At 51.6% G+C, this 25,226-nt stretch overlaps 1 protein-coding gene across 2 annotated transcripts in view; it reads left to right on the top strand.

Moving 5' to 3' along the window:
- NOL9 (nucleolar protein 9) overlaps positions 1 to 25,226 on the top strand; it is a 34,098-nt gene that overhangs the window by 1,718 nt on the left and 7,154 nt on the right. Inside the window, exons 3-12 of one of the 2 annotated variants that reach the window (XR_005068815.1) lie at positions 79 to 206; positions 3,258 to 3,393; positions 3,518 to 3,614; positions 4,402 to 4,499; positions 10,938 to 11,099; positions 11,525 to 11,822; positions 12,189 to 12,300; positions 14,426 to 14,603; positions 17,586 to 17,719; positions 18,003 to 19,283. Coding sequence is in view for 1 of the 2 variants with exons in the window: in XM_037062064.1 (XP_036917959.1) it covers positions 79 to 206; positions 3,258 to 3,393; positions 3,518 to 3,614; positions 4,402 to 4,499; positions 10,938 to 11,099; positions 11,525 to 11,822; positions 12,189 to 12,300; positions 14,426 to 14,603; positions 17,586 to 17,719; positions 18,003 to 18,152 (1,493 nt within the window). In the remaining variant the exon portion in view is untranslated. Of the gene's footprint in view, positions 1 to 78; positions 207 to 3,257; positions 3,394 to 3,517; positions 3,615 to 4,401; positions 4,500 to 10,937; positions 11,100 to 11,524; positions 11,823 to 12,188; positions 12,301 to 14,425; positions 14,604 to 17,585; positions 17,720 to 18,002; positions 21,049 to 25,226 lie in introns of those variants that run through there. The other variant, XM_037062064.1, reaches the window with a different exon arrangement.

Consider the following 25,226-nt stretch of genomic DNA (forward strand, 5'->3'; position numbering starts at 1 on the left):
GGTAGTCGAAAAGGGCACCGAGTTCAGTGGAATTACTGTTCCACTGAAAAGTAAGGCGGTTGAATTTTCTCTCTACAGATGACAGATGTTGGCTGATGAAGAATTTCTCTCCTCTGTGCTCCATTGTGATGTTAGAAAGGCTGAAAACCGCCACTGTGAACTTCATAACCAGCCATCCAGGGCTATCTTACATTTTCCTACAAGAGGTAAACCAGTTTTCATTCAGAGTTTTACCCATTACTTTCACCCAGTCACATTAAATGACTGTGTAGGGTGTTCCTTTCGAAGTCAGTCTGCCTGGTTGTGCTGGAGGTCATGCAGGTTGTAATACCTGTGCACAGTGAAAGTAATCAGTATAGGAAGGTATTTCCTGAGAAATGTTCCCCTCGCCTGTTAGTTTCATTCCCCAGCAAAAGCCGTCATTTCATACTATAGTTGAGGAAATGGCTTTTGGCATTTCTATAAGTGGTTTTCTTTGTGTCTTGGTTTATTAACTTGGGACAGTGTAAGTTTTTTCTAAACTGTGAATAAGTAATTTCAATGCATTTCTACTTTCTCCCATCTCTTTTCTCACCTGTATATTCTGCTGGCTGTGTTATTAATTTCCTAAAGTCAAGTTGTTACTCTATTTGCCTCCCATGAGCCAGCAAATTGAATCTGACCTGTACGATTATTGGACAGACTAGATGGTGAGGTACGAGGAGGAATCAAGAACTAACAGGCTTTTTGGGCTGAACCCCTGGGTGCTTGGAGTTGCCGTTCACTGAGATGGGGCAGCTGTAGATGGATGTGTCGACTTTGTGATGCCCATTAGATGTGGAGGCTGGAATCGGAGAGAGGTTGGGAACGGATGGAGCTTTCAGCGGAAGAGGGTTCCAAGGCCTCCGGGGAGGATGGTGACAGCAAGGGAGCTGGTGTAGTTAGAAAGGGGGGGCTTCTGGGCATGAGCCTGCGGCACCCCCGAGAACTAGCTCCAGGAGCCCGAGAAAGTGTGGGCATTGACCTGGGGAGGGAGGGCCTGCTCCGTTGTTTTCTAGGCTCCAGAGCTGCCGCAGGACGTCCTGGGCGCATCTCGTTCCTTTTATGACGACTTTGTCCTTGGGACTGATGAGTTGTGATCCTGGAGGGGTCTCTTCCTCGGTCCTCTTCCATATGTGGCCTTGTCCTGTCCAGTGGCCTTGTCCTGCCCAAGCCCCACCTGCTTCTGCTGGCACGAGGCTCCTCCGTCCCTCAGGCCACTTTCCCATGGTTTCCTGTCACTTCTGCTGGAGCGCCATTGGACTCCATGGACCTGCCTTCCACATCCTTTGGACTCTGTGTGCATAGTTCTTTGTCCTGTTGCTTCGTTTGGGTACTGCCTCGACTTTCTTCCAGATCACCAGCCTGCTCCGTGACTGCTCGTCTGTTGCATTTTTCTTTTTTTAAAAAAATATATTTTATTGATTATGCCATTACAGTTGTTCTAATTCCCCCCTTCCCTCCCCTCTACCCTGCACACCCTCTCCCACTCACATTCCCCCCCTTTAGTTTATGTCCACGTGTCTCAAGTTCTTTAGATTCTATATTTCCCCTACTATTGCCCTCCTCCTCTCTATTTTCTACCTACCGTCTATGCTAAAGTCTCTTTAACATTTCATATAATAAGGGCTTGGTGATGATGAACTCCTTGAATTTGATCTTATCTGAGAAGCACTTTATCTGTCCTTCCATTCTAAATGAAAGCTTTGCTGGATAGAGCAATCTTGGATGTAGGTCTTTGGATTTCATGACTTGGAATACTTCTTTCCAGCCCCTTCTTGCCTGTAAGGTCTCTTTTGAGAAATCAGCTGACAGTCTGATGGGAAGTCCTTTGTAGGTGACTGTCCCCTTAACTCTTGCTGCTTCTAGGATTCTCTCCTTCATTTTAATCTTGGCTAATGTAATTGTGATGTGCCTCGGTGTGTTCCTTCTTGGGTCCAGCTTCTTTGGGACTCTCTGAGCTTTCTGGATTTCCTGGAAGTCTATTTCCTTTGCCAGATTGGGGAAGTTCTCCTTTATTATTTGTTCAAATAAGTTTTACACTTGCTCTTTTGCTTCCCCTTCTGGTACCCCTATAATTCAGATGTTGGAACGTTTAAAGATGTCCTGGAGGTTCCTAAGCCTTTCCTCATTTTTTGAATTCTTGTTTCTTCATATTTTTCTGTTTGGTCACTTTTTTCTTCCTTCTGGTCCACTCCCTTGATTTGAGTCCCAGTTTCCTTTCCATCACTATTGGTTTCCTGTGCATTTCCCTTCATTTCAGTTAGTTTAGCCTTCATTTGTTCCTCTATTTTTTGACTAAAATCGACCAGTTCTGTGAGCATCCTGATCACCAGTGTTTTTAACTGTGCATCTGAGAGGTTGGCTATTTCTTGATCACTTAGAGTTATCGGCTCCTGGGCTTTGAGTTCTTGAGCCATAATGTTTTGGTCTGTTTGAGCCTATTATGTCTGAAGAGCAGAGACTTAGGTGTTCACCAGGGCGGGGCAACCCAGGTTGCTGGGTTGTGATGCTGTATGTGGGGGCGGGGTCAGAGAGGGGCAATGGTGGTCCCCTCTGCTGCTTTCCGCCCCTGGGGCCTGCGTGGTCTGTCTCACTGCTCAGTCCTTCACTGGTTTATCTGCACGCAAATGTGTGACTGCGGTCAGCCTGCCACCTTGTGCCCTCACTGGGTCCGCCTACTACCCCACACCTGGGATCCGCCCACGGTAGCCTGCTTGCCTGGGTCAGGAGATCTTTCTGCCCCACCTCACTCTGCTGCTGGCTCCGCCCCTCTTACCGGTCTGGTTGAATGGTTCGTTGTTCAGATTTCTGTATAGTTCAATTTTCTGTGTTTTGGCTGTGTTTTTGTTACTGAAACTTTGTTGACTTTAAACTTGCTTGTGAGAGGAGGCACAGTGTTTCCACCTATGCCTCCATCTTGGCGGAAGTTCTCAATGTTTTTTCGCATTTTTCTTTTGGCACTCACTTAAACTTCCACACAGTTTCTTTTTCTTGGGAGTGTCCTGCACAGGAAGTAGCATCAGCCATGAAAACAGACATCAGGTGACTTTAGGAAGAGAGATGAAGATGACAGGCCTTACTTACTGAAGGGCTGGCTTGGGGGTTCAGGAAACGGGGGTGGGGTCAAATTTACCTTTTGTGGCTCACAACTGTGTGGGGCATATTAATTCAGAACTGAAGGAAAAAAAGATGCATTTGTTTTCACCTTTCCTAAACGTTTGCATTGTTGGTTTCAGAGTCCCACTTTCCAGATTAACACCGAGTACTTCGCCCTGAGGTCTGTTGGCATTCGAAGGGAGAAGAAGAAAACCGGCCTCCGTTTAACCGAGAGTGTCCTCGCAGCCCTGGAAGAGTTAGTTAACGTCTCTCGTGGTGAGTGGCGTGTCAGTAGATTCGAGTGTTTGCCGCCAGAGCCTCATGATTCCTGTGTGTGGTTGGAGTCCACACACAGTGAGCAGGTGGCTCATTCTGGGGTCAATGTTTGTCTCACCTCCAGAGGAAGTAGATGGCTGCCCCGTGATTCTGGTTTGTGGATCGCAGGACGTTGGAAAGTCAACATTTAATAGATACCTGATTAACCAGTTGTTGAATAGGTAAGAATGTTTTTCTTATGTTGACATGTTGCCAGGTTTGGGGCACAGAGTTGTTTCGATTTAAGAATCTCTATGGGAACGCCGCCCGGCTTTGGGTGGAGAGTTTCCCAACTTTGGACCAGGCTGCTCGTCTGAGTGATGGCGTCCACTGCTTTACTGTGGCCCCGAGGGAGGGGACGGTGTCTCAGGGTGTATGTGTCCTGGAGGGAGGGGACCGTGTCTCAGGGTGCACTGGCCTTGCCTGCCCGTGAGGTTCTGGGAGCCACTCGGTCTCAGAATCTGTGTTTGTCCCTGTCCAGAGATTCAGAGTAGGGATACATTTTGCTGCTGTTTTTTTATTCTTATGTCTCTAAAGATTTTATTTATTTTTAGAGAGGGGAGGGGAGGAGAGGGAGAGAAACATCAGTGTGCAAGAGGTACATTGATCTGTTGCCTCTTTCATGCCCCGAACTGGGCCCCGGCCCACAAACCAGGCATGTGCCCCGACCGGGAACTGAACTGGTGACCTTTCGGTTCTCAGGCCGCACTCAGTCCACGGAGCCACCCCAGCACTGGTGCTGTGCTGTCTTTTAAAGGTCAAGTTTTAGGAAAGACGAAGTTGTACCGTATTATGAATGGACACTGTGACCCCAGCACGTGTTCTGTTTAGGCTCTTTTTTTAGGGTATGGATTGAGCATTCCACCGAAGAGCCTGCCTCGGGTGGCTTATGACCGAACCACGTAAATCTGTCTATTGTATGCTTTTGACGTGGTGAAGCTAGCTGAGGTTTTTCTTTTACATTTTTAGTATCCCTTGCGTGGACTATTTGGAATGTGATCTGGGACAGACAGAATTTACCCCGCCGGGATGCATTTCTTTACTTAACATCACAGAACCGGTTCTAGGTATGTATCACAAATTCTTTAAATGTTGTGGTGTTACAAAGTGCAAGAGTAATGACATTTAACACAAAACTCAAAAAAACATAAAAGTATAAAAAATAAATGTGAACGTCCCCCTGCCGAGCCCATGGCCCTCCCGAAACGGTTTCCCTGGCCTCCGAACGTTGGAGGACAAGCTATGACACCGTCCAGGGCTCCGTTTCAGTGACCAGAGCTGCAGTTCACTTTGTCGTGTGTAAACTGGAAGCACACCTTCCTGTAACAATGTCTTATTTAGCCGTACACAGTGATCTCACCGGAAAATTAATAATGATACGATACTAGTAACTAAGCTATAGATTTAAAAAATTTTTTAGAGAGGAAGGGCAACATCGATATGTGAGAGACACATTGATTGGTTGCCTCTCTCATGCCCTCATCTGGGGACCTGGCCAGCCATGTGCCCTGACTGGGAGTTGAACTGGTGATCTTTTGATTTGCTGAGCCACACCAGCCATGCCTAAGCTATAGATTTCATTCAAAATCAGTTATCCTGCTAATATCTTTTTTCTGGTTCAAAATCTAAACCAGAACTCCACATTGCTTTTTTTTTTTTTTATGGGAAAGTATGCGTAACCTAATACCATTTTAACTATCCATGCACTAATTTACAATGTAGTGGCATTAAATGTTCACAGCATTGTATAACCGTAACAGTGGTTAAGTTTTATACCCCAAACTTGTTTGTCATCCTTAACTGAGATGCCGTGCAGCGCTCTTGTCTGCAGGGCACGCGTTCCGTCCCCCGGTGTGTGCCCCAGACTGAGGGCAGTGCTGGACTGAGGGTCGCCTTGTTTGCTCCTGTGCACGCCTGCACGTGCTGAAGCCCTCAGCTCCTCTTGGGCGTGACCGTCACCAGCAGCATTACTCTTGTGCTTCGGGGCCAAGTAGGGGCTGGCTGGACACAGGCACTGCGGTCATTGTCGGCCAACTTGAAAACTAAGTGACCAACGGGTGGTGTCCTGTGTGGTGCAGATGTGCTGGACACAAAGGGGTGATTCGTGGGGTGGGGCGAAACTGCACCACGCCACTCAGGACCGTGTGCACTTGAAACTTGTGAATCTCCCTGCTGGTGTAGCTCAGTGGATTGAGCGTGGGCCTGCAAACCAAACAACCGCAATTCGATTCCCAGTCAGGGCACATGCCTGGGTTGCAGGCCAGTTCCCGGCAGGGGACATATGAGAGGCAACCATACATTGATAGTTCTCTCCCTCTCTCCTTCCCTTCCCCTCTGAAGATAAATAAAATTTTTTAAAAATCTTAAAATATGCCACATCTTTATTGAAAAAAACTTGTGAATTGTTTAGATCTGGAATTTTTCATTAGGTATTTGCAGACCATGGTTGACTGCAGGTAGCTGAAACCACAGAAAGTGACACCGAAAAGAAGGGGGGTCTGTGTCAACAGGCAGTGACTCCCCGCCCCGCTCTCCCTCAGCCCCTAGGAACCTCTGCTCTCCTTTCTGTCCCTGTGCAGTTGCCTGTCCTTGGTGCCTCCCGTAAACGAAACCCTGTGGTACTTGTCCTCAGCATAATGCAGCCCGTGTCAGAGCTTAATGGCCAAACGTTGTCCCGCGGTGTGTGTATGTCACATTTTGTGTATCCGTTCAGCTGCTGTTGGGCCTTTGGCTTGTTTCTCCTTTGTGGCTGTTTTGAGCAGTGCTGTCCCGAACAGATTCTGCAAATCTGTTCAAGTCCCTGCTTTCGGTCCTTTTGGATTGGGTTTGCCGGGGGGGTTTGGTAGTTCCACGTTGAACTTTAGAGAAACTGCCAGCTGCTCTTCACGGTGACCGCACCATTTTACTTCCGTCAGTGGCGCGTGGGGTTCCAGCCTTCAGCGGTGCTGGTTACTTGGACTATAGCTGTCTGCTTAGATGCGAAGTTCTGTGTCATTGGGGTTTTGATTTGCATTTCTCTAGTGACTAATGATGTCATACATCTTTTCGCACGCTCACTGGCCATTTGTAGGTCTGCTTTGGAGAACTGTCTATTCAAGTCCTTTGCCCATCTTTGAACTGGGTTGTCTTGACTGAGTTCTAGGAGTTCTTTATGTATTCTGGATATTAATTCTCTATCAGATATGATTTGCCAATATTTTCTCTTATTCTATAGGTTGTCGTTTCGTTTTCTTGACATCCTTTGATGCACAAACACTATTAATTTTTATGAAGTCAACTTGTCTATTTTTTCTTTTATTGCTTATCCTATTGGTGACATATCCTCCAAGTTGTTGCCAAATCCAGTGTCATAAAGATTTTCTGTAATGTTTTCTTCTAAGGGTTTTGTAAGTTTCAGCTCGAACGTTAGGTCTCGGATCCCCAGCTCCCAGCACCTCCAGTGGGGAGAAAGGTTTCCTTGTCAGGCTGCTGGACAGGGAGGCCAGGGAGGAAGCTCCGCCCAACCTCCCCTGTCCAGGGTCCCAGGCCAGTTCCCGAACGAGCAATGCGGAAGTGGCGCGGCACGTTTTATGAACAGTTTAATTCGGGGAACTTGGTCGTTTATGGAAGGGGGCTGCAGCGCCAGATCTTCCTGGACTACGGACCCTCTGTTTCTGAAAGGGTTCTGGTGTTAGGTTCCTATCTTGTGTCGGTTCCTTGGTTCCGTGGAGGGGTGGGGGATGCTTGGTTCCAGACACAGCCGGAGGTCCAGGTCCTTCCCTCTGTGCCTCGGCTGAGTGACTCGTGGTTTTTGTCTGTTGTCTCTGATCTGATCCACTTTTGGGTAAACTTTTCTGTCCGACATAAAGAAAGGCGCCAACTTCATTCCTGTACGTGGGGCGTCCAGTTTTCCCCTCAGTGTTTGTTGAAAAGACTCCTCTCCCCATTGAATGGTCTGAACACCTTTGTTGCAAATCACTTGACCAGATGTGCGAGATTTTCCCCTGGACTCAGTTCCAATCCATCCGTCTCCCTTATCCCAGCACCACACTTGCCCGGTTACTGGAGCTCTGTAGAAAGTTCCAGGTTGGGCAGTGTGAGTCCTCCAACTTGGTTCTTTTTCAGGATTGTATGGCCCTGGCCAGGTGGCTCAGTTGGTTAGGGTGTCATCCCAATACGCCAGGGTTGTGGGTTCCGTCCTCAGGGCACACACGAGAATCAACAAGTGAGCGCACGAATGGGTGGAACAGCAGATCAGCATTTCTCTGTCTCTCTCTCTCTCTCTCTGCTCCTTCCCTTCCTTCCTTTCTCCAAAACCAATGAATAAAAGTTTAAAACAATTAAAAAGAAAGGCCTTTCGGGAGCCCTTGCAGTTTCATTTCTGTTTGAGAACCGGCTTGTCCGTTTCTGTGCAAGAGGCTGTGACAGCCTTGTTAGGGGCTATATTGAACCCGTGGGCCGCCGTGGGTGGCGGTGGTGTCCGCCCGTCCACGAACAGGACTCATTCTGGGTTCTCATGTTCGCTTTAATTTCTTCAAACAGTATTTTGTGGTTTAAGTCTTTCATCTCCTTGGTTAGATACAGTTCTAAGGATTCGATATTTTAGCTGTTACTATAAATGGAATTCCTTTCCTAATTTTTTTTCAGATTGTTCGTTGCTGGTGTATAGAAACATAATTGATTTTTTATGTGTTGATGTTATTTCCTGAAACTTTGCTGAATACCTTTATTCTAGTAGCTTTCCAGCAAATTCTTTGGGATTTTCCATATATAAGATCATGTCACCTGTGATAGTTTTATCTCTTCCTTTTTAATTTTGATGCCTTTTACTTCTTTTTCTTGTCTTATACCTCTGGCTAGGACCTCTAGCCAGAGGAAACATCCTTTCCTTGTTCCTGATCTTAGAGGGAAGCTGTCCAATCTTTCACCGTTAAATATGGTGTCAGCTGTGTTTTCCTGTTTTTTTTTTTGTTTTTTTTAAAATATTTTTATTTATTTATCTTTTTAGAGGGGAAGGGAAGGAGAGAGGAAAGAAACATCAATGTATGGTTGCTTCTCGCGCATCCCCTGCAGGAAACTGGCCCCTGCAGGGAACTGGCCCCTGCCGGAAACTGGCCTGCAACCCAAGCATGTGCCCTGACTGGGAATTGAACCGCGATCATCTGGTTCGCAGGCCCGCGCTCAATCCACTGAGCTACACCAGCCAGGGCCTTGTTTTCCTGGTTTTTATCGGGTCCAAGAAGTTGGCTTCTGCTCCTGGATTGTGGGACCGTTCTATCATGAGAAGATGTTGGACTCTGTGTCTGTTGGGATCATCGTGTGATTTTTGTTCAGTTGACTTTTAAAAGAAGCAAATGGTATTATGTTAGGTTGCTAGGTATGTTAGAGATTCAATAGACTGTTGATAGGAACTCTTAAAACATTTGTATTGTGTTAACAGCTTAATCAAAAAATAATTGTTAGGCTTAAGCCCTGGCTGGTGTAGCTCAGTGGATTGAACTCAGGCCTGCGAACCAGAGGATCGCAGTTCGATTCCCAGTCAGGGCACATACCTGGGTTGCAGGCCAGTTCCCTGAAGGCCAGCTCCCAGCAGGGGACGCACGAAAGGCAACCATACATTGATGTTTCTCTCCCTCTCTCCTTCCCCTCTAAAGGTAAATAAATAAATAAAATCTTAAATAATAATAATTGTTAGGCTTGGCTCTTTGACTGGCTACATCGCCTTTCCCCCTTTTACCTTTCTTCTGGTCCATTCAGTGTTTTTCCATTTTTTTAAGCCCTTAATATTTCTTAGCAATTCTTTTTTTTACGATTTTTTTAATTTGTTTATCTTTAGAGGGGAAGGGAAAGACAGAAGAGAAACATCCATGTATGGCTGCCTCTAATGGGTCCCCCGCTGGTAACTGGCCTGCAACCCAGGCATGTGCCCCGACTGGGGATTGAACTGCGATCCTTTGGTTCGCAGGCCCTCAGTCCACTGAGCTGCACCAGCCAGGTCTGAGCCCTTAATACTTCGATAGGTAAATCTCAGAACAAGGACACTGCTGCGTGGTCATTAGACAGGTACCAAGACCAGGGCAGCAGGCGTATGGCTACAGTGTTGCCCTCAGGTCCGGCCCGCTGCCCCGTCATATGAAGAGGCCCAGTGTACTGTCGGAAACCGTAGTCTCCTTCAGTCTGGAACAGTTCCTCCAGCGTTTCTTATGTTTTGTGACCTTCACAGTTTTGAAAGGCACAGGTACAGAATGTCTCTGGTGATTGAATCTAGAAGTTGGTGCTGTGTCCCCAGGACACCATGCCAACACCACGCCTGGGTGCCCTCTTCCTGGAGGCGTTGGCCCTGCTGCCTCGGTCGAGGTGTGTTTGCCACGGTGTTCCCCTCCAGCTGGAGCCGGGGTGCGCGCCTGGGCGGCGTTGCTGCCAGCCCCCCTCGGTGAGCAGATCCCCTTGGCAGGCAGAGCCTGTGCAGAAATACATGCCTGTGTAAGCCCTCACTCATCATATATGTGCACGTGTGTGTGCACACACACCTATATCTCTTCTGTTTACTAAGAGCCTTGAGTTTGTACCGTTGTTCCAGTTCCACTCTGACACCCGGGTCACGCTAGTCGGCTGCCGCCCCCCCCCCCCCCCCCCCCCCCCCNCCCGGGTCACGCTAGTCGGCTGCCCCCCCCCCCCCCCGCGCCCCACACACATTGACAGGTTTCTTCTCTGATGAGAAGAACCCTGGCTACCATTGCTCTCAAAATATCTACATAGCTGCTCGGTCCTTTTGTATTTTTACCCCTTGATGACCCAGGCCACTCACAGCTGTGGCCCGCCTGCCTGGGGAGTCTCACCAGTTCTGTCTCAGGTGGCCCTGCACCGACCACATGGACCAGGACCCTCACCCTGCCAACTGTGTCGTCACACGGTCCTGGTCCCCTGCCTGCCGAGGGTTCTGGCCTGGCTCCGGCCAGAGGCCAGAGGCCACAGAGAGTGGCCTGGGCTGAACAGACTGGGGGGCTCGTTGGAGAGTGTGAGCTCCAGAGGTGACTGGGAACCTTAGTTTAAGCCTGGCTGGGGTCTGCCAGCTGCGTGACCTTGGCTAACTAGTCCCTCTCAATGTCCTCGCATGGGAAAATGCCAAATACCTCATAGGGTCTTAGTGAAAATTGGACTGTGGGCAGCACCCCTGGAACATGGTGCCGTGCTCCTTCTGGTGGTCGCGCTGTCACTGATCACCCCTCACCAGAGTGGGGGCCCTAAAAGGAGGGAGACGTGGGTTGTGTTCGTGATGTGACCGGCGTGTGATAGGTGCTCGGTGAATGCTGAATGAGTGGCCTTACTAGTGCATAGCTGGGGCCAACTGTGCAGCTAAAGGGAGCCCGTCTGTTACGCAGTTGGAAGTTTAGCGTTCCACCCACGGTGGCACATCTTCTGGTGGTGGTGGTCCCAGATCCCCCAGGGCTCTCTGTCACAGAGGATGGCCGCCCTCGCGGCCTGTTGCGTCGTCGGGCTCCTCCCTCTGATCTCTGTCTTCTCAGGCCCGCCCTTCACCCACCAGAGGACGCCTCAGACAATGGTGTACTTCGGGAGATGCGCGTGTAAGAACAGCTGCGAGAGTTACATAGAGGTGATTAAGTACGTGTTCAGCTCCTACAAGAGAGAGTCCCCTCTTATCATCAACACCATGGGCTGGGTGACAGGTAAGCCCACGGGGCACATCTGGCAGGAAAGGATGGGTGGTGGGACTAAGAGGAATTGTTGGCCTGTGGGCATTGTGGCTGGAGCCCAGTTTGTAGGAGATTCTCCTGGCCGATCATTTCTTTTTCTTTTTTTTTTAATTGTATTTATTTATCTTTAGAGGGATAGGAAAGGAGAGGAGAGAAATATCAGTGTATGGTTGCCTCTTGTGTGTCCCCTGCTGGGAACTGGCCTGCAACCCAGGCATGTGCCCTGACTAGGAATCGAACCGTGATCGTCTGGTTCACAGGCCCGTGCTTAATCCACTGAGCTACGCCAGTCAGGCTGGCCAGTCATTTCTTTGTCTCAGAATAAGCGTCCCAGCCCGCTGTGGGCATGTGCTTTAGCTTCGGTGCACCAACCACTGCTGTCCTCTGCTGCCTCGCAGATCAAGGGCTCTCGCTGCTCGTGGACCTGATCCGACTGCTGTCCCCCAGCCACGTCGTCCAGTTCAGCTCCGTCCGATGCAAGCCCATGCCCAGCCTCACCCCCGACTACGTGGACGGCGTGGACGGCTTGTACACGAGGAGCAAGTCCAAATGCAGAAACAGAGGGTTCTTCCTGGCCGAATTTGCAGAGAATTTGGAGTTTGGTGATGAAGAAAAGGAGAGTCCGGTTGTCTTTCCTGGACACAAGCTGATGTGTGTCCAGTCGGACTTTGTGTTTAGAAAAACTCCAAGAAACAGGTAAGTAGGCCACCACAGCTGGAGCAGTCCACTGTCTTCCATTTAACCGGGCCTCTGTCCTTTGCTCTGTAAACGCGGTATGCCCTCTAGAACGGCTCAGATCTCCAGCACAGCCATCTCTGTGTGAAGGACAACGGTGGTTTCCCGGTGGAAACAGCCAGGTTGGCTCCAGCTCTGGCTGCCGGGAGCTTCGGCTAGGCCAGTCTTTGCGCTTCCTGTTTGGCCATGGGGGTTTACAGCAGGGCGGGGCGTGCAGATACTAAGGTGTAGGTGTCATCTATGTAATGACGAGTGTCCTCTGTTTCTGAGTCCGGGGGAACCTGAGGGGTGAAATCTCTCCTTACCTCCTCGTGATTTCCTTTTCAGAGAGTCGCATAACCGAGTTCTTCGAGACTTGGCGGTGTTAGGGTACCTCGGCCAGCTGCAGAAGCCAGTGCCGAGGCCGCTTCATCCCCTGCATGGCCTGACCCCCTATCAGGTAGGGCCTGAACTTGGGCAGCGGTCAGCTTTGTTTTGGTTATTTGGTGGACACTCTGTGGCTTCCTTTGTGCCTGGTGCTCTCCTAACCACGCCATAACCCTTCTCTCATTGAACCCTCTGAACCCGCCGACGGTGTGGGTTCGGCGACTATCCCCTTTTGGCAGATAGGATGTGGCAGAGCCTGTATCAGACCTGGACAGTCAGCTCCAGGGTCTGTGCTCCTAACTGCTGGGCTGTGCCGGGCGCAGCTCTGTTCTGATGCTGGTTGAGAGTGCTCTGCCTGTCCCAGAGGGGCACAGGGACTAAACCCAGGCGGTCTGTTTCCAGCCCCTGCCTCCGAGCTGTGTGGGACTTGGTCACGTCTGGGGGTCGGAAGGCAGTGCTGGCCAGGTAGAGAGGCGGGGTGGATTCAGCGAGTGCTCGCAGCAGCGCCTGTCCCCCAACCTCCATCGCAATAACAAGCCTTTCGGGCTGTGTTATCGTCGGAAGTGGGTCCTAGCACCTGAGTGCTTGCGTCTCTTGAGATTCAAGCTCTTAAGAATTATTCTGGGAAGAAACCACCCTAATGTTAGGCTTCTGATGATGGAAGACTAAAATAGCAACAGGTTGAATTTCTTTTTTTTTTTAATATAATTCTTTTACGGAATTCTTGTTCAAGTACAGGTTTCTGAGGTTGAATTTCTTAAGTGCTTACTCTATGCTATGCTGTGCTCTGTTCTGAGCTGGTATTTACCTCCCCCCCCTTTTTTTAAAGATTTTATTTATTCATTTTTAGAGAGAGGGGAAGGGAGGGAGAAAAAGAGGAAGAGAAACATTGATGTGCAAGAGAGAGTGTCGGTTGGTTCATGCCCATAGCTGGGGACCTGGCTCTCAACCCAGGCATGTTCCCTGACTAGGAATCGAACCAGCAACCTTTCAGTTCATAGGCTGGCACTCAGTCCACTGAGTTACACCAGCCAACGCCTGTGTTGGCTCCTTTATTCACAACAGCCCTGGTATAATACCCATTTTACAGATGATAGGACCAAGGCCAGGGACACTGAGTCAGTTGTCCCACAGGGCACAGTGAGCACGTGGTTTGTACTGGGGAGCCCAGAGCGCCCCCCAGTGTTGTATGGCCCGTCTGGTATGGAGCCCTCCCTGGGGCCAGGTCCTTCGCTCAGCTCTTGATGAAGGTAATGCTAGTGTGTCCCCCACTTCCAGCATAGAGAACTGGGCGCCGTCAGGTGGATGAGACAGGCCCGAGGCCCCACAGGCCACAGCATTGGGCCCGGACCTCAGTGGGCCTCCCGATCCTGAGGGCGAGGCTGGCTCTGGGCTTCGCTTGTCCCTGCTGGCGAGTCTGAGGCAGCTTGCTCGCTGGAGTTGTGCTCACGTAGAGCTGCTGTGTAACTGGTTTGGGACTCATCTGCCAGTAATTGAAACTGCCTTTTGTTATTTCAAATGTGTTTTCAAAATGTAAATAATGTGTGTAACAAAATACTTTCCTCCTTGCAGCTTTTGAAACTGCCCAGAAAGTTACACGTTAAAGGTAGTTATTTAACTTGTGCTCCAGGAGTGGGATCCGTTGCTCTTAATTTGATGTGTTGCTTAGGGACAAATGGTGCCTGTCTCATGAAAGGATTTGACTTTTTTTTAAAAAAGATTTTATTTATTGCCCTGGCTGGTGTGGCTCAGTGGATTGAGCATGGGCCTGCGAACCACACGATCGCGGTTCGATTCCCGGTCAGGGCACATGCCTGGGTTGCAGGCCAGTTCCCGGCGGGGGACACACCAGAAGCAACCATACATTGATAGTTCTCTCCCTCTCTCCTTCCCTTCCCCTCTAAAGATAGATCAATAAAATATTTATCTATCTTTAGATATCTAGAGGGGAAGGGAAGGAGAGAGGAAGAGAAACATCAATGTGCGGCTGCCCCCCATGCATCCCCCACTGGGAACTTGCCCCTGCCGGGAACTGGCCTGCAACCCAGGCACGCGCCCCGACCGGGAATCGAACCGCGACCGTCCGGTTCGCAGGCCCATGCTCAATCCACTGAGCTACACCAGCCAGGGCTAAATAAAATCTTTAATTAAAAAAAAAGAAAAGACTCAGCAGAGGGAGACACGCTTTGGTTTTCCAGGTCCCTTTTGGCGCCGTTGCCCTGCGGATCATCCACTCTGACGTGGCGCCCACCCACGTGCTGTACGCTGTCAATGCCAGCTGGGTCGCTCTGTGCAAGATCCTGGATGACGTCAGGGGGTATGCGGACGGGCCCATCCTGCTGGCCCAGACTCCCGTCTGCGATTGTTTGGGGTTTGGTGAGTGAAACCTGCCTGCAGGCCTGCTGCTGCTGACTCACTTCTCCAGCCAGGGGCGGCCCGTCTGGCCCCCGGGGCTGCGACTCCTGGAGTGGAGGACAGTGGGCCTCTGGCTGGCAAACAGGAAGAAGGGGATCTTTCCCTGCTCCCCCTGCCAGCTCCTTTCAGTCTGGGGTTCCCGAGGGCCACAGCCTCCTCACTGGACGTGCGTTCTCCAGGCCACCTGCCCCACCGCTGGTGCTCACAGTCCAGTGTCCTGCCCACTCCCCATAGCATCGCTCCGTCCCATCCATGCCCCTGCCCCAGGCCCCCGTGCCCCGTGCACTTCTTTGCTTGGGTGGCTCTCGGGCATCTAGGACCTAGGTCCAGAACTGAAGTCCTGATGGGTCCATACACCGGAGGTTCTCCCCGAATCTTATCACCCCATACCACCTGCCACCCCATACTGCTTCCTGTTCCCTTGGGTCCTTCAGAGGGCCCCTCGAAGATCCACACTGGTGTTCGGGCCAGACCCTGGGGCCTCCCTGGCGACCCCTGCCTTCTTTGTTCTGCACACATGACTCACCAGCAGGCCAGGTAGCTTCTCTCTCCTGAACGCCACACTCCTCCCTCTCGTGTGCCAGTGTGAGCACCATCATTCTGCACCGACACTGGAGATGCTTCCTGACTGGACACCACACTCGGAAGTGGTCTGAGCACACACGGTGGTGGCCCGTCCTGACGTCCCACCCTGACGTCCCGGCATTTCCGCAGTGCAGGTCCGAGTCTAGCCGGGCCTCACAGCACCACGCCCACCTCGGGTGACCTTCCCTTGGCTCGTGATGTCAATAAACAGCAGTGAATGTTTCTGGAAGGGTGGCCCAAAATGAGCAAAGTGTTAAGCAATTACACATTTCTGATTTATACAGTACTGGACTTCCCGAAAGTTTCAGCAGAAATTGTGTCGCTTTGTACAGACCGTAAAGAAGGAATTGGGGATGGGAGAGGCCGAGGCAGCTCTGTGTCCCCAGCGGACCGCCTCGGCCGTGTGGGCCGTGGGTGAGATGGCCTGGACTTCGGCATGACGGCCAGTGTGATGCCTCGAAGCTGAACGAAGGGAGGAGCACGAGGCTTCTGACAGTCACGTGCTCCGTCTCCTGCCGCCTTGCATTTTCAAAGCAAACCCCAATTGAAATGGAAGCTCCTACTTTATTTTATTTATTTTTTTCTTTTTCTTTTTTTTTTTGTGGCTATGTGTGCGATTTTTTAAAATATAGTTTATTGATTATACCATTACAGTTGTTCTCTTCCCCCCTTCATTCCCCTCCACCCACACACTCCCTCCCCCACCATTCTCCCCCCCTTAGTTTATAACCACGTGTCTCAACTTCTTTAGATTCTGTATTTCCCCCACTATTCTCTCCCTCCCCCCTTTTTTCTACCTACCATCTATGCTATTTTCTGTGCCTTCTCCCCCCTTCTCCTCCTCCCATCCCCCTGTTTCTAACCCTCCATGTGTTCTTCATTTCTATGGTTCCACTCCTGATCTAGCTGTCCTCTTGGTTTGCTTTTGTTTTAGGTGTGGTTGTTAATACCTGTGTGTTTGCTGTCCTTTCACTGTTCATATTTTTCATCTTCTTTTTCTTAGATAAGTCCCTTTAGCATTTCATATAATAAGGGCTTGTTGATGATGAACTCCTTGAACTTGACCTTATCTGAGAAGCACTTTATCTGTCCTTCCATTCTAAATGAAAGTTTTGCTGGATAAAGCAATCTTGGCTGTAGGTCTTTGGATTTCATGACTTGGAATACTTCTTTCCAGCCCCTTCTTGCCTGTAAGGTCCCTTTTGAGAAATCCGCTGACAGTCTGATGGGTACTCCTTTGTAGGTGACTGTCCCCTTATCCCTTGCTGCTTCTAGGATTCTCTCCTTCATTTTAGTCTTGGCTAATGTAATTATGATGTGCCTTGGTGTGTTCCTTCTTGGGTCCAACTTCTTTGGGACTCTCTGAGCTTCCTGGATTTCCTGGAAGTCTATGTCCTTTGCCAGACTGGGGAAGTTCTCCTTTATTATTTGTTCAAATACGTTTTCCACTCGTGGCTGTTTCTTTCCCCCTTCTGGTACCCCTATAATCCGGATGTTGGAACGTTTAAAGATGTCCTGGAGGTTCCTAAGCCTCTCCTCATTTTTTTGAATTCTTGTTTCTTTACTATTTTCTGGTTGGATGTTTCGTTCTTCCTTCTGGTCCACTCCCTTGATTTGAGTCCCATTTTCCTTTCCATCGCTATTGGCTTCCTGGACCTCTCCCTTCATTTCAATTAGTTTAGCCTTCATATGTTCCTCTAATTTGTGACTAAGTTCCTCTAATTTGTGACTGTACTCTACCAATTCTGTGAGCATCCTGATAAATAGTGTTTTAAATTGGGCTTCTGAGAGGCTGGCAATCTGTTGGTCGCTTAGAGTTATTGGCTCTGGGACTTTGAGCCCAGATAACCAGCCACCACCGTCACCAGGGCCACGCGCCCCGCTCCACTGCATGTGAGTGTGCCACCGCTGTCAGCCCTCCACCACTGGGTTCGCCCCCTGGGGACTGCATGGTCCGTCTCACTGCGCGCGAATGTGCGACCTTGGTCAGTCTGCCCCGCACCCCGACTAGGTCCGGGCTGCCTGCGCTCCTAGGTCTGTCCTTCCCGACCCTGCTCTGCTGCTGGCTCTGCCTCTCTTACCGTCCCCGTTGAATGGTTCGTAGCTGTCGGACTTCCGCATAATTCGGTTTTCTGGTCCCTGGGTGTGTCTTAGTTCTCCAAAACTTTTGTTGTATCCAAACTTGGTTGTGGGAGAAGGCACAGTGTTTCCACCTATGCCTCCATCTTGGCCTATTTATTTATTTTTCAAGTACAGTTTTCTGAAGCTCCTACTTTAAAAACCACTCTTCAGTTGGGGGTGGCGGGAGGTCTGCTCTCTCCAGAAAGGGTGATTTTCGTGTGTCCTGCTGTCTTCCAGGGATTTGTAGGGGGGTCGACGTGGGGAAGAGGCTCTACCACATCCTCACGCCTTTGCCCCCAGAGGAGCTCCGGAACGTGAACTGCCTGCTGGTCGGAGCCATCTCCGTCCCACAGTGCATCCTCAAGAGCCAGGTGGGTGCGGACGTGACAGACGGGGACCCGGAGTTGGGGTGAGGGTCCCGGGACAGGCCGCTGTGGGGGACCTGCCTTTTTCAGAGGGGAATGCCACACGTACCCACTCGTGCCGCCTGATGTGTTCGGGGGGTGGAACGGGATGGAAGGGGGCGATCACTGAGGGCCTGAGCTGGCGCTCTCTCGAGGGGCCCTCACTCAGCCTCACCTTTACCACGGCCTCAGTGCGGGCGGGGGCGCAGACTGGGAGTGTTTCCACGTCCTCTCTGTGTTCCCATTTCAGCGAGGGCTTGAGGGAACAATACCCTACATCACGACAGATTATAACCTTAGAATTCCTGGAGCCTCGGGGGAAATTGGAGCCAGAGAAACTGAGGAAACGGGTAAAGAGAAACAACACCCCAAAACTAGATTCTATCGAAAATCGAACTGATGTTTTGCATCGGGGAAGAAAGCTTGACTCTGACTCCAGCCCGACATCTGCAGACTGACGGGCTTGTGCTGCTGCGACTGGCACCATTGGGTCATGGTGTTTCCTGCGTGACTCTGGAAGTTTGGAGTCATTAAAGACCCTTCTTAAGGGGACGTGACCCAGTTTTGCCCTGGTCTGCTGTGTGGCTCACCATACATGGTGTTTCGCTTTCTGGAAGGATGAAGCAGTGAGGAAAAGGTTGTATGCCACTGAAACAGAGAATACAGTCAATTCCTCAGAAAGTTCTTCCAGGACCCGGTTGTTGGAATCTGGACAGAAATAGGCAGACTGGGGCCACAGGAACACACCCAAGAGGGAGGCAGGCTGGGCAGCAGGGTCCGGGCACGCCGGCATGTGGAGACGCTCCTCGGTCTTCATGCTGTGATGGCTGGCGGGCATAGGAGACCACTGGAGGGTCTGCCTGGTGCGGGTCTCGGCCCCCATGGTTGTGCCTGTCCCCTGATCATGGGATGCTCCTCGGCTTCTCTCCCATCCCTGTGGGTCAGGCATAGAAGATGGTGTCTTGTCTCTAATCAAGGGCTAACGGGAAAGCTCAGACCCCAGAACCCTTCACTGTCTTTGTGGGTCCAATGGTTTTATGCTGCAAAAATTGCCCGCAAAGCCAGGAAACCTGTCTCCAGGCCTCTGAAACTAGATTTGTGCTGACTTCTCGCCTGAAACTAAAGACGCAGCCCGGGCAGAACTGGCCCCCAGGGGTCTTGGAGGAGGCCTGGCAGGGCTGCTCCAGGAGAATGGCCAGCCCTGCGTTGGCTGGACCTGAACTTGCACGTGCGCACAGCTCTGCACCAGTGAGCATTTTGTCCTGGGGCGCGGGAGGCTGGGTACAATGCCATTCTTCCTCCTCCCCCTGGGGCTCACGGCTCCACGCCCCCAGGGTTGGAGTGGCGGTGCTGAGCAAGGAGCACAGGGGGCGGTGAGATGCCCCTGAAGCAGCATTTCCAACTGGTATTCTGAATTTCCGCTCTCAGCAGATCTCGTTGAAGGAGGTTACCCGGATGTGCAGGTTTTAACTTCTGGGCCCGTGGGAATCATTGATCATCGTTGCCTGTGCGTGCCCCACATCCAGTAGACGTGCACGTTCCCCCGCGAGCCCTGGTCACTCCAGGCTGACAATATTCTACAGACCATTCAGTCTGACTTCTAAGTTGCCTCTTATTTATATTTAGTTTACCTCGTACATGTTTTCTGTCTCGGCCTTGCAGAGAACTTTGAGACAGTCTCCCACCGTCCACTCTTTGCTCCTTCCCCAGTTCCTTGTGTCTTCATCATAGTACTCACTGTAGGCTCTTGGCAGCCAATCCCAGAGTGAAAATGTGCTCTGGCCTTTGCCTTTCCATTAAGTCCAGGCTTGCCTTTAGCCTCACCTCCTGCTGGGGGTTGAGGACGACCGCTTGCTTCCCATCTGGAAAGAAAACAGACATCGCCACTAGAGGGAGCTGTCAGCCACAGTCAGGGCCAGATCCTCCACAGCCGGCCCCAAGCCTGTGTAGGCCTTTCTCCGGGGATCCGGAGGACCTGGAGGTGGGGCTCTGGCCAGCTCCTAGGGTGCCGGTGAGACCAGCGGCAGGTGCTATAGACCTGGGGTGTCGAGTTGGTGATCCTTGTCGACGTGTCACCTTGTCCTCTCTGCGGTCTGTGTGGTTCAGGACAGGTAGGCATGAGTCTGCGCTGGAGTTACTGTCAGTCTTGTGTGTGATTTTCAAAGTGGTACATGCTTATTGTGAAGAAATTAAAAAACTGTGTGACTTAGAATGTGAAAATCCTGGGTCGTGGATTCTTTAAAGTCATGTCTTTTAAACAGGTCCTTTTACAAGAGATATGACAATGATGAGACTTCAAGTTCTAGGGCTCATTTTATTTTATAAACAAAGTTCAGTTGTTCCCACCCGTCCCCAATAGGTCTGGTGGAGGGTGCCCACGTACCCTCTGAGACCCCAGCCTGGAAACTGAAGACTGGAGATGGGGGAGGAGCAGTGAGCTGGCCCTCCAGGTGCTGTGGATGGATGGCGATTTCCGGGAAATCGGGATCTGAGAGTGGCTTGTGGGAGGGGACAGCGGGGGTGACCAGGCTGCAGGCTGGGTCCTTTGATGGGTGACCACTTACCCTGCCTAGCACTCGCTGTCTGCCTGGCAGACATTGTGGGGACCAAGCGATGTGGGTGCAGGGTTCCTTTTCTACCAAATGGCGAACTTTTTTAAAAATTGTTTCATTGGTAGACTTATTTTTAAAAGATTTCCACGCGGCAATGGAGTGAATGAGACAGCGGGCTTTGGGGTTGGAGCTCTGAGGTCAGATCCTGTCTGGGCCTCGGGAGGCAGGTGCTGTGAGGGACGCAGGCCCTTCCCCTGCCCGGCCTGCACAACGCCTGAGGCCGAGCTCTACTCAGAGGGCGTGGCTCAGTGGGTGGGCTGTCTGGCCCCAAGGCAGACTCCCAGAAGGCAGAGACCCAGACCGAATGTTCCCCGTCGCATTGGGACAAAGCAGAAACTCAATGTTGGGATCAGAAACCAGCTTACCTGGCTCACCTCTAGGCAAGCGCACCTTAAAATCCGCCTTCTAGCTCCAGAGCCACAGAGAAGTGGGTTCTGCGGCTCCGGCTGGTGGCCCCTCCCCCGGGAGATTGCCCTAACCCTCCAGGTAGTGCTTTCCAACTGGCGTTACCCGTCCGCAGGTGTAGAAAACGGCCCTTAAGCCCGCCGCGTGATGACTGCTTAATGCCCTGATGCTGTCTCGTCTGGTATTTTTCTAAATTGAGTGTGTTTTTTACATTGGTGTCCTTCTATACATGTGGGCTCTACCAGCTTTTTCCATTTAACATTATTTTGTATCATTAAATATTTTTGAGAACATGAACTGGTGTGATTTCATTGCATATGTAGGCCGTTTTGTTCCAGGAGATTATTTCCGTGCTTCGGAGAAACGGTGGCAGAAACACTGGCCAGAATTAGACACTGGAGGGGATGAGGGAGCTCGGGGCCCCGTGCGGGGAGACAGGACACCCCAGCAAACGCCTGTGCCTCTTTCCACTCCAGTACTAGATGCAGCCGCAGTTCAGTCTTCCTGTTTGGGCCTAAGAATGTGAGCTGAGAGAGGATGCCATTGGCTGAGAGCATATTAAAAGGAAAAAAATTGCTCCCGGAAAATTTCAAATCAAAGAAGAAAAAAAGGGGGCCAGAGTTTCTGCCTGTAGGTCCTCTCCTGAGCTTAGCCCCGGTTTCCATTCCCTGGGTCGGGCCTGAACAGCAGCTAAAATAAATGTGGGGACCATCTGTGCCGAGACGGCGGGTGGGGGGGGGCACGTGATTTGGGGGCCTCTGCAGAAAGGCTTTGCCAGGAAGAGGGTGGGCTGGAAGGTGGGCTGGTGGGGGCAGTCTGAGAGGAGCCGCCCTTGGAGCCCAGGGTAGCAGGTCCAATCTGGAAGCGCTGGGAGCTGAGTAAGCAGTCAGCCAGGCGGCAGACAATGTGTTGGTCTGGGAAGCCAAGGGTTGCCATGGTGACCAGCCCTGATGCTGTGGTGGTGCTCAGCAGACTGTGGCTTGGGTTTTACTAACTGTGGAACTGGCCTGGTGTCCGGGATATGACCGTCTGCTGGGCAGGGAGAAGCCACCAAACTTTCGGGCCTTCCTCCTCACCAGGGCGGCCAACCGAGAGGCTGCTGCTGGGACTGCAGAGACCAGGGTCTCCGTGGCATCGCTTTCTGGGAAAGGAAGGGACGCCAAGGCAGGCAGCCGGGTGGGAACTCCGTTCCAGGGAGCGAATGGGTCCTCGGGAATGGAAAATCCAAGGGCAGAAAACCACTGGCAGGGAAGCACAGTGCAAACCACGGCCATGAAGTTTGTGCGTTAAAATATATGACGCCCAGGGGGCCCGTGGCAGAGGGAAGCTAATTGGCCCAGCTGAGAGCTCCGTGGTTTTCTGTGCAGACGGATTCAGCTGGAGAAACATGATCGGGGCTGAGTCTGGGAGAAGACCTTCAGGGTTGGGGCTGCAGCTGGACAGAGGGACGCAGACCTGAGGTCTGGCAGGAGGCTCGGGGGGCCAGGTGGCAGGGGGGGGGGCGCCCCAGAGGTCAAGTGTGAATTCAGTCCTGACAAAGTACGGGTCACCTCACAGCTGGCTAAGCCTTCGTCCTGGAACCAGTGAGTATGTTTTCTTCCTATTCTGTCCAGAAAGGAGGGTTGACAAGCATGAGCCGGGAGAGGAGACCGGAGAGGATCTCGGAGGGGCTCCAGAGAGCCCATGCTTGCTGAATCAGTCTAGACCCTTTAAAGTACAGCCAGTACACCTGGCTGGTGTAGCTCGGTGGATTGAGCGCAGGCTTGCGAACCACATGATCGTGGTTCGATTCCCAGTCAGGGCACGTGCCTGGGTTGCAGGCCAGTTCCCCGCAGGGGACTCACAAGAGGCAACCATACATTGATATTTCTCTCCTTCTCTCCTTCCCTTCCTCTCTAAAGAGGAATGGATAAATAAAATCTTTAAAAAGAATAATAAGGTACAGCCAGTACAGCCCTGGCTGGTGTAGTTCAGTAGATTGAATGCTGGCCTGCAAACCAAATGGTCACTGGTTCAATTCCCAGTCAGGGCACACGCCTGGGTTGCAAGCTGGTTCCCAGTAGGGGTCGCATGAGAGGCAACCACACACTGATGTTTCTCTCCCTCCCTCCCTTCTCCTCTGTCTAAAAATAAATAAAACCTGTTTTTTGAAAAAATGCCAATACAGAAAAGCCTCCCTCGTTTCTGAAGTGGCTTTCTGACCTGTGTCGCTGCATCTCACTTTTTATACCGGCCCTCCAGGAGCAGACAGTGGGGGTTTGGTTTTCACTCGTGTGAACAGTACGGTAGTGAACACTCTTCCACCAGAATCCTTGTGCCCTTGTGACAGAGACCGAATTCCCACAAGTGGAGCTGCTGGGGGGAAGGCGTGAGCATCTTGTCTTTTCCATGTCGTCATCCGGAAAGCCTCTGACTTTCACACCGGCCCCATATGTTGGCCCTCCACGCTCTCTGTCTATCTGGCCATTGTCTCCCATGAGCCTGTGTCTGACGTACGAGGGTGGGTGGCTGGGCAGGTGCCCCCTGACAGGGTCCCCAGGCATTTCTCTGACCACTCCCATCCCGGAAATGCTGTGGCTCCTGCCCGAGGCACAAGGCAGCCGCAGGCCCTGACGTCCCACCTCTGGGACTTCCAAGGGTGGAGGGCGCCCAGTGCATGCCTGGCATAGGCCACAGAGGCCACCAGCCTGTGCTGCATCCCAGCTGTCCTACCCACTGGCCTTGGGGCCTCAGCCAAAGCCCTGGCTTTCTTAGCTTCAATTCCATTATCTTTAAAGTGGAAGTGGTAGCGGTGCCTGTCACTCGGTCAGTGTGGAGCTCAGATGCGTGGTGGTGTCCGCACTGGTGAGCGGTCACCCCTGGGTGTCCGCACTGGTGAGCGGTCACCCCTGGGTGTCCTTGTGCTATGTGTGTGTGTGTTCCAGTCGGTTCTCAGTCATGGGGTCTTACTTGCTTGTGTGCCTAGTTATCTTCAACTGTGTGTTGGACATTGTATTTTAAAAATTATTTGCAAGACAGATTTGAGACGTAGGATGATCGAGGGTCAGGATGGGGAGGCCTCGCTTGGAGGCCCCTCGGACTTTCTGTCTGTTTTCCTAGGCCTGCGGGGCCAGGAAAAGGGGAGTGCAGTCTCCCGGCTCTTCCTTCAGGACACACGAGTACCTTGAGGGGAAAACCATCTACATGTATCTCCCGACATCCTCCTCTTCTATATTTTGGCTGGTTTGAAGTTTTTAAGATGGAAGAAAGTTTTTTATTCAGCTTTTTTGGCTGTCCCAGGCCGGAAGCTCCGTCTCGTTTCCCCAACCCATCCCTGTGGGGAGCAGAGAGCCCCACTGAAGGCTCCAGTTCAGAGCACTTAGCACACCGTCTTTTTGCAGCTGGTGTTGGATCCAAAACTATCGTGTGTGTGTATGTATGTGTTTAAGATTTTATTTATTTATTTTTAGAGAGAAGAAAGGAGTAGAAAGGGAAAGAAACATCCATTGGTTGTCTCTGGTATGGACCCTAATCTGGGACAGAACCCACAATCCAAGCATGTGCTCTGATCAGGAATTGAACCTGCGACCTTTGGGTTTATGGGATGAGGCTCCAACCAACTGAGCCACACTGGCCAGGACTCATCCTGCCTTGAAAACTGAAAGCCCAGTGTCCTGGGAACCCTCTCAGTCTGGGGCAAACTGGACTGGGTGGTCTGTGTAGCGAGAACACAGGCTAGGCCTCAGGGCCTTTGCACTTGCTGCTTTCTCAGCCTGAGCTGCCGTTCTTCCCCAGGGAGCCGCGCCGCACGTCAGTCCAGTCTCCATTCAAATCACCGTCCTCGGAGAGGGAGTGCCCAAAACGATGTTCACGTGCACCCACAGACACCCGCAACCAGTCTCTCTCTCCTTGCCTGCTTTGTTTTTCTCGAGATACAAATGAATAGGGCACAGTCGCTACCTTGCCAGGACCTTGAGAGCCAGCATTCGCTGCAATGCCCAGAAAGGCTAGGACCCGGCAGCTGCCCCGCCCTAGGCTGGGCCTGCCTCCTGGGCTTGGGGGAAGGGGTGTCAGTCCTCTGTGGGCCAACACCCCACAAGGCCTGTCCTAGGCAGCCTGAGTCTCTGCTGGGGACATGCAAGGGGACCATAACGATCGTTTCCAAACCTTGGGGCCGGAGTTCCAACAATGAGCTAGATACTTTGAAATCCCAGCTGTCCTGGGAGTCTAGCCTGCCTTTCTGTGGTCAGGAGTCTGGCCCAGAAGCCTTTGTCCCTTGGACAGACTTGGCCCTCGAGAAGGCCCAGCCTTTCAGTCTGTCTGGCCAGGTTTAAAAGTCTGTGGTGGCCAGCAGCCGGCACTGAGCCTGGAACATGGCCACGGAGCCGCAGCCGCAGACGACACTGGGAAAACAGGCCTTGTTTCCTCCTCCTCCCCAACCCAGGCTGGAAGAACCTGGCAGCCAGTGGACAGGGCAC

Source organism: Sturnira hondurensis, unplaced genomic scaffold (assembly GCF_014824575.4).
Source record: "Sturnira hondurensis isolate 20B ecotype Veracruz unplaced genomic scaffold, ASM1482457v3 Scaffold0013931, whole genome shotgun sequence".
NCBI lineage: Eukaryota > Metazoa > Chordata > Mammalia > Chiroptera > Phyllostomidae > Sturnira > Sturnira hondurensis.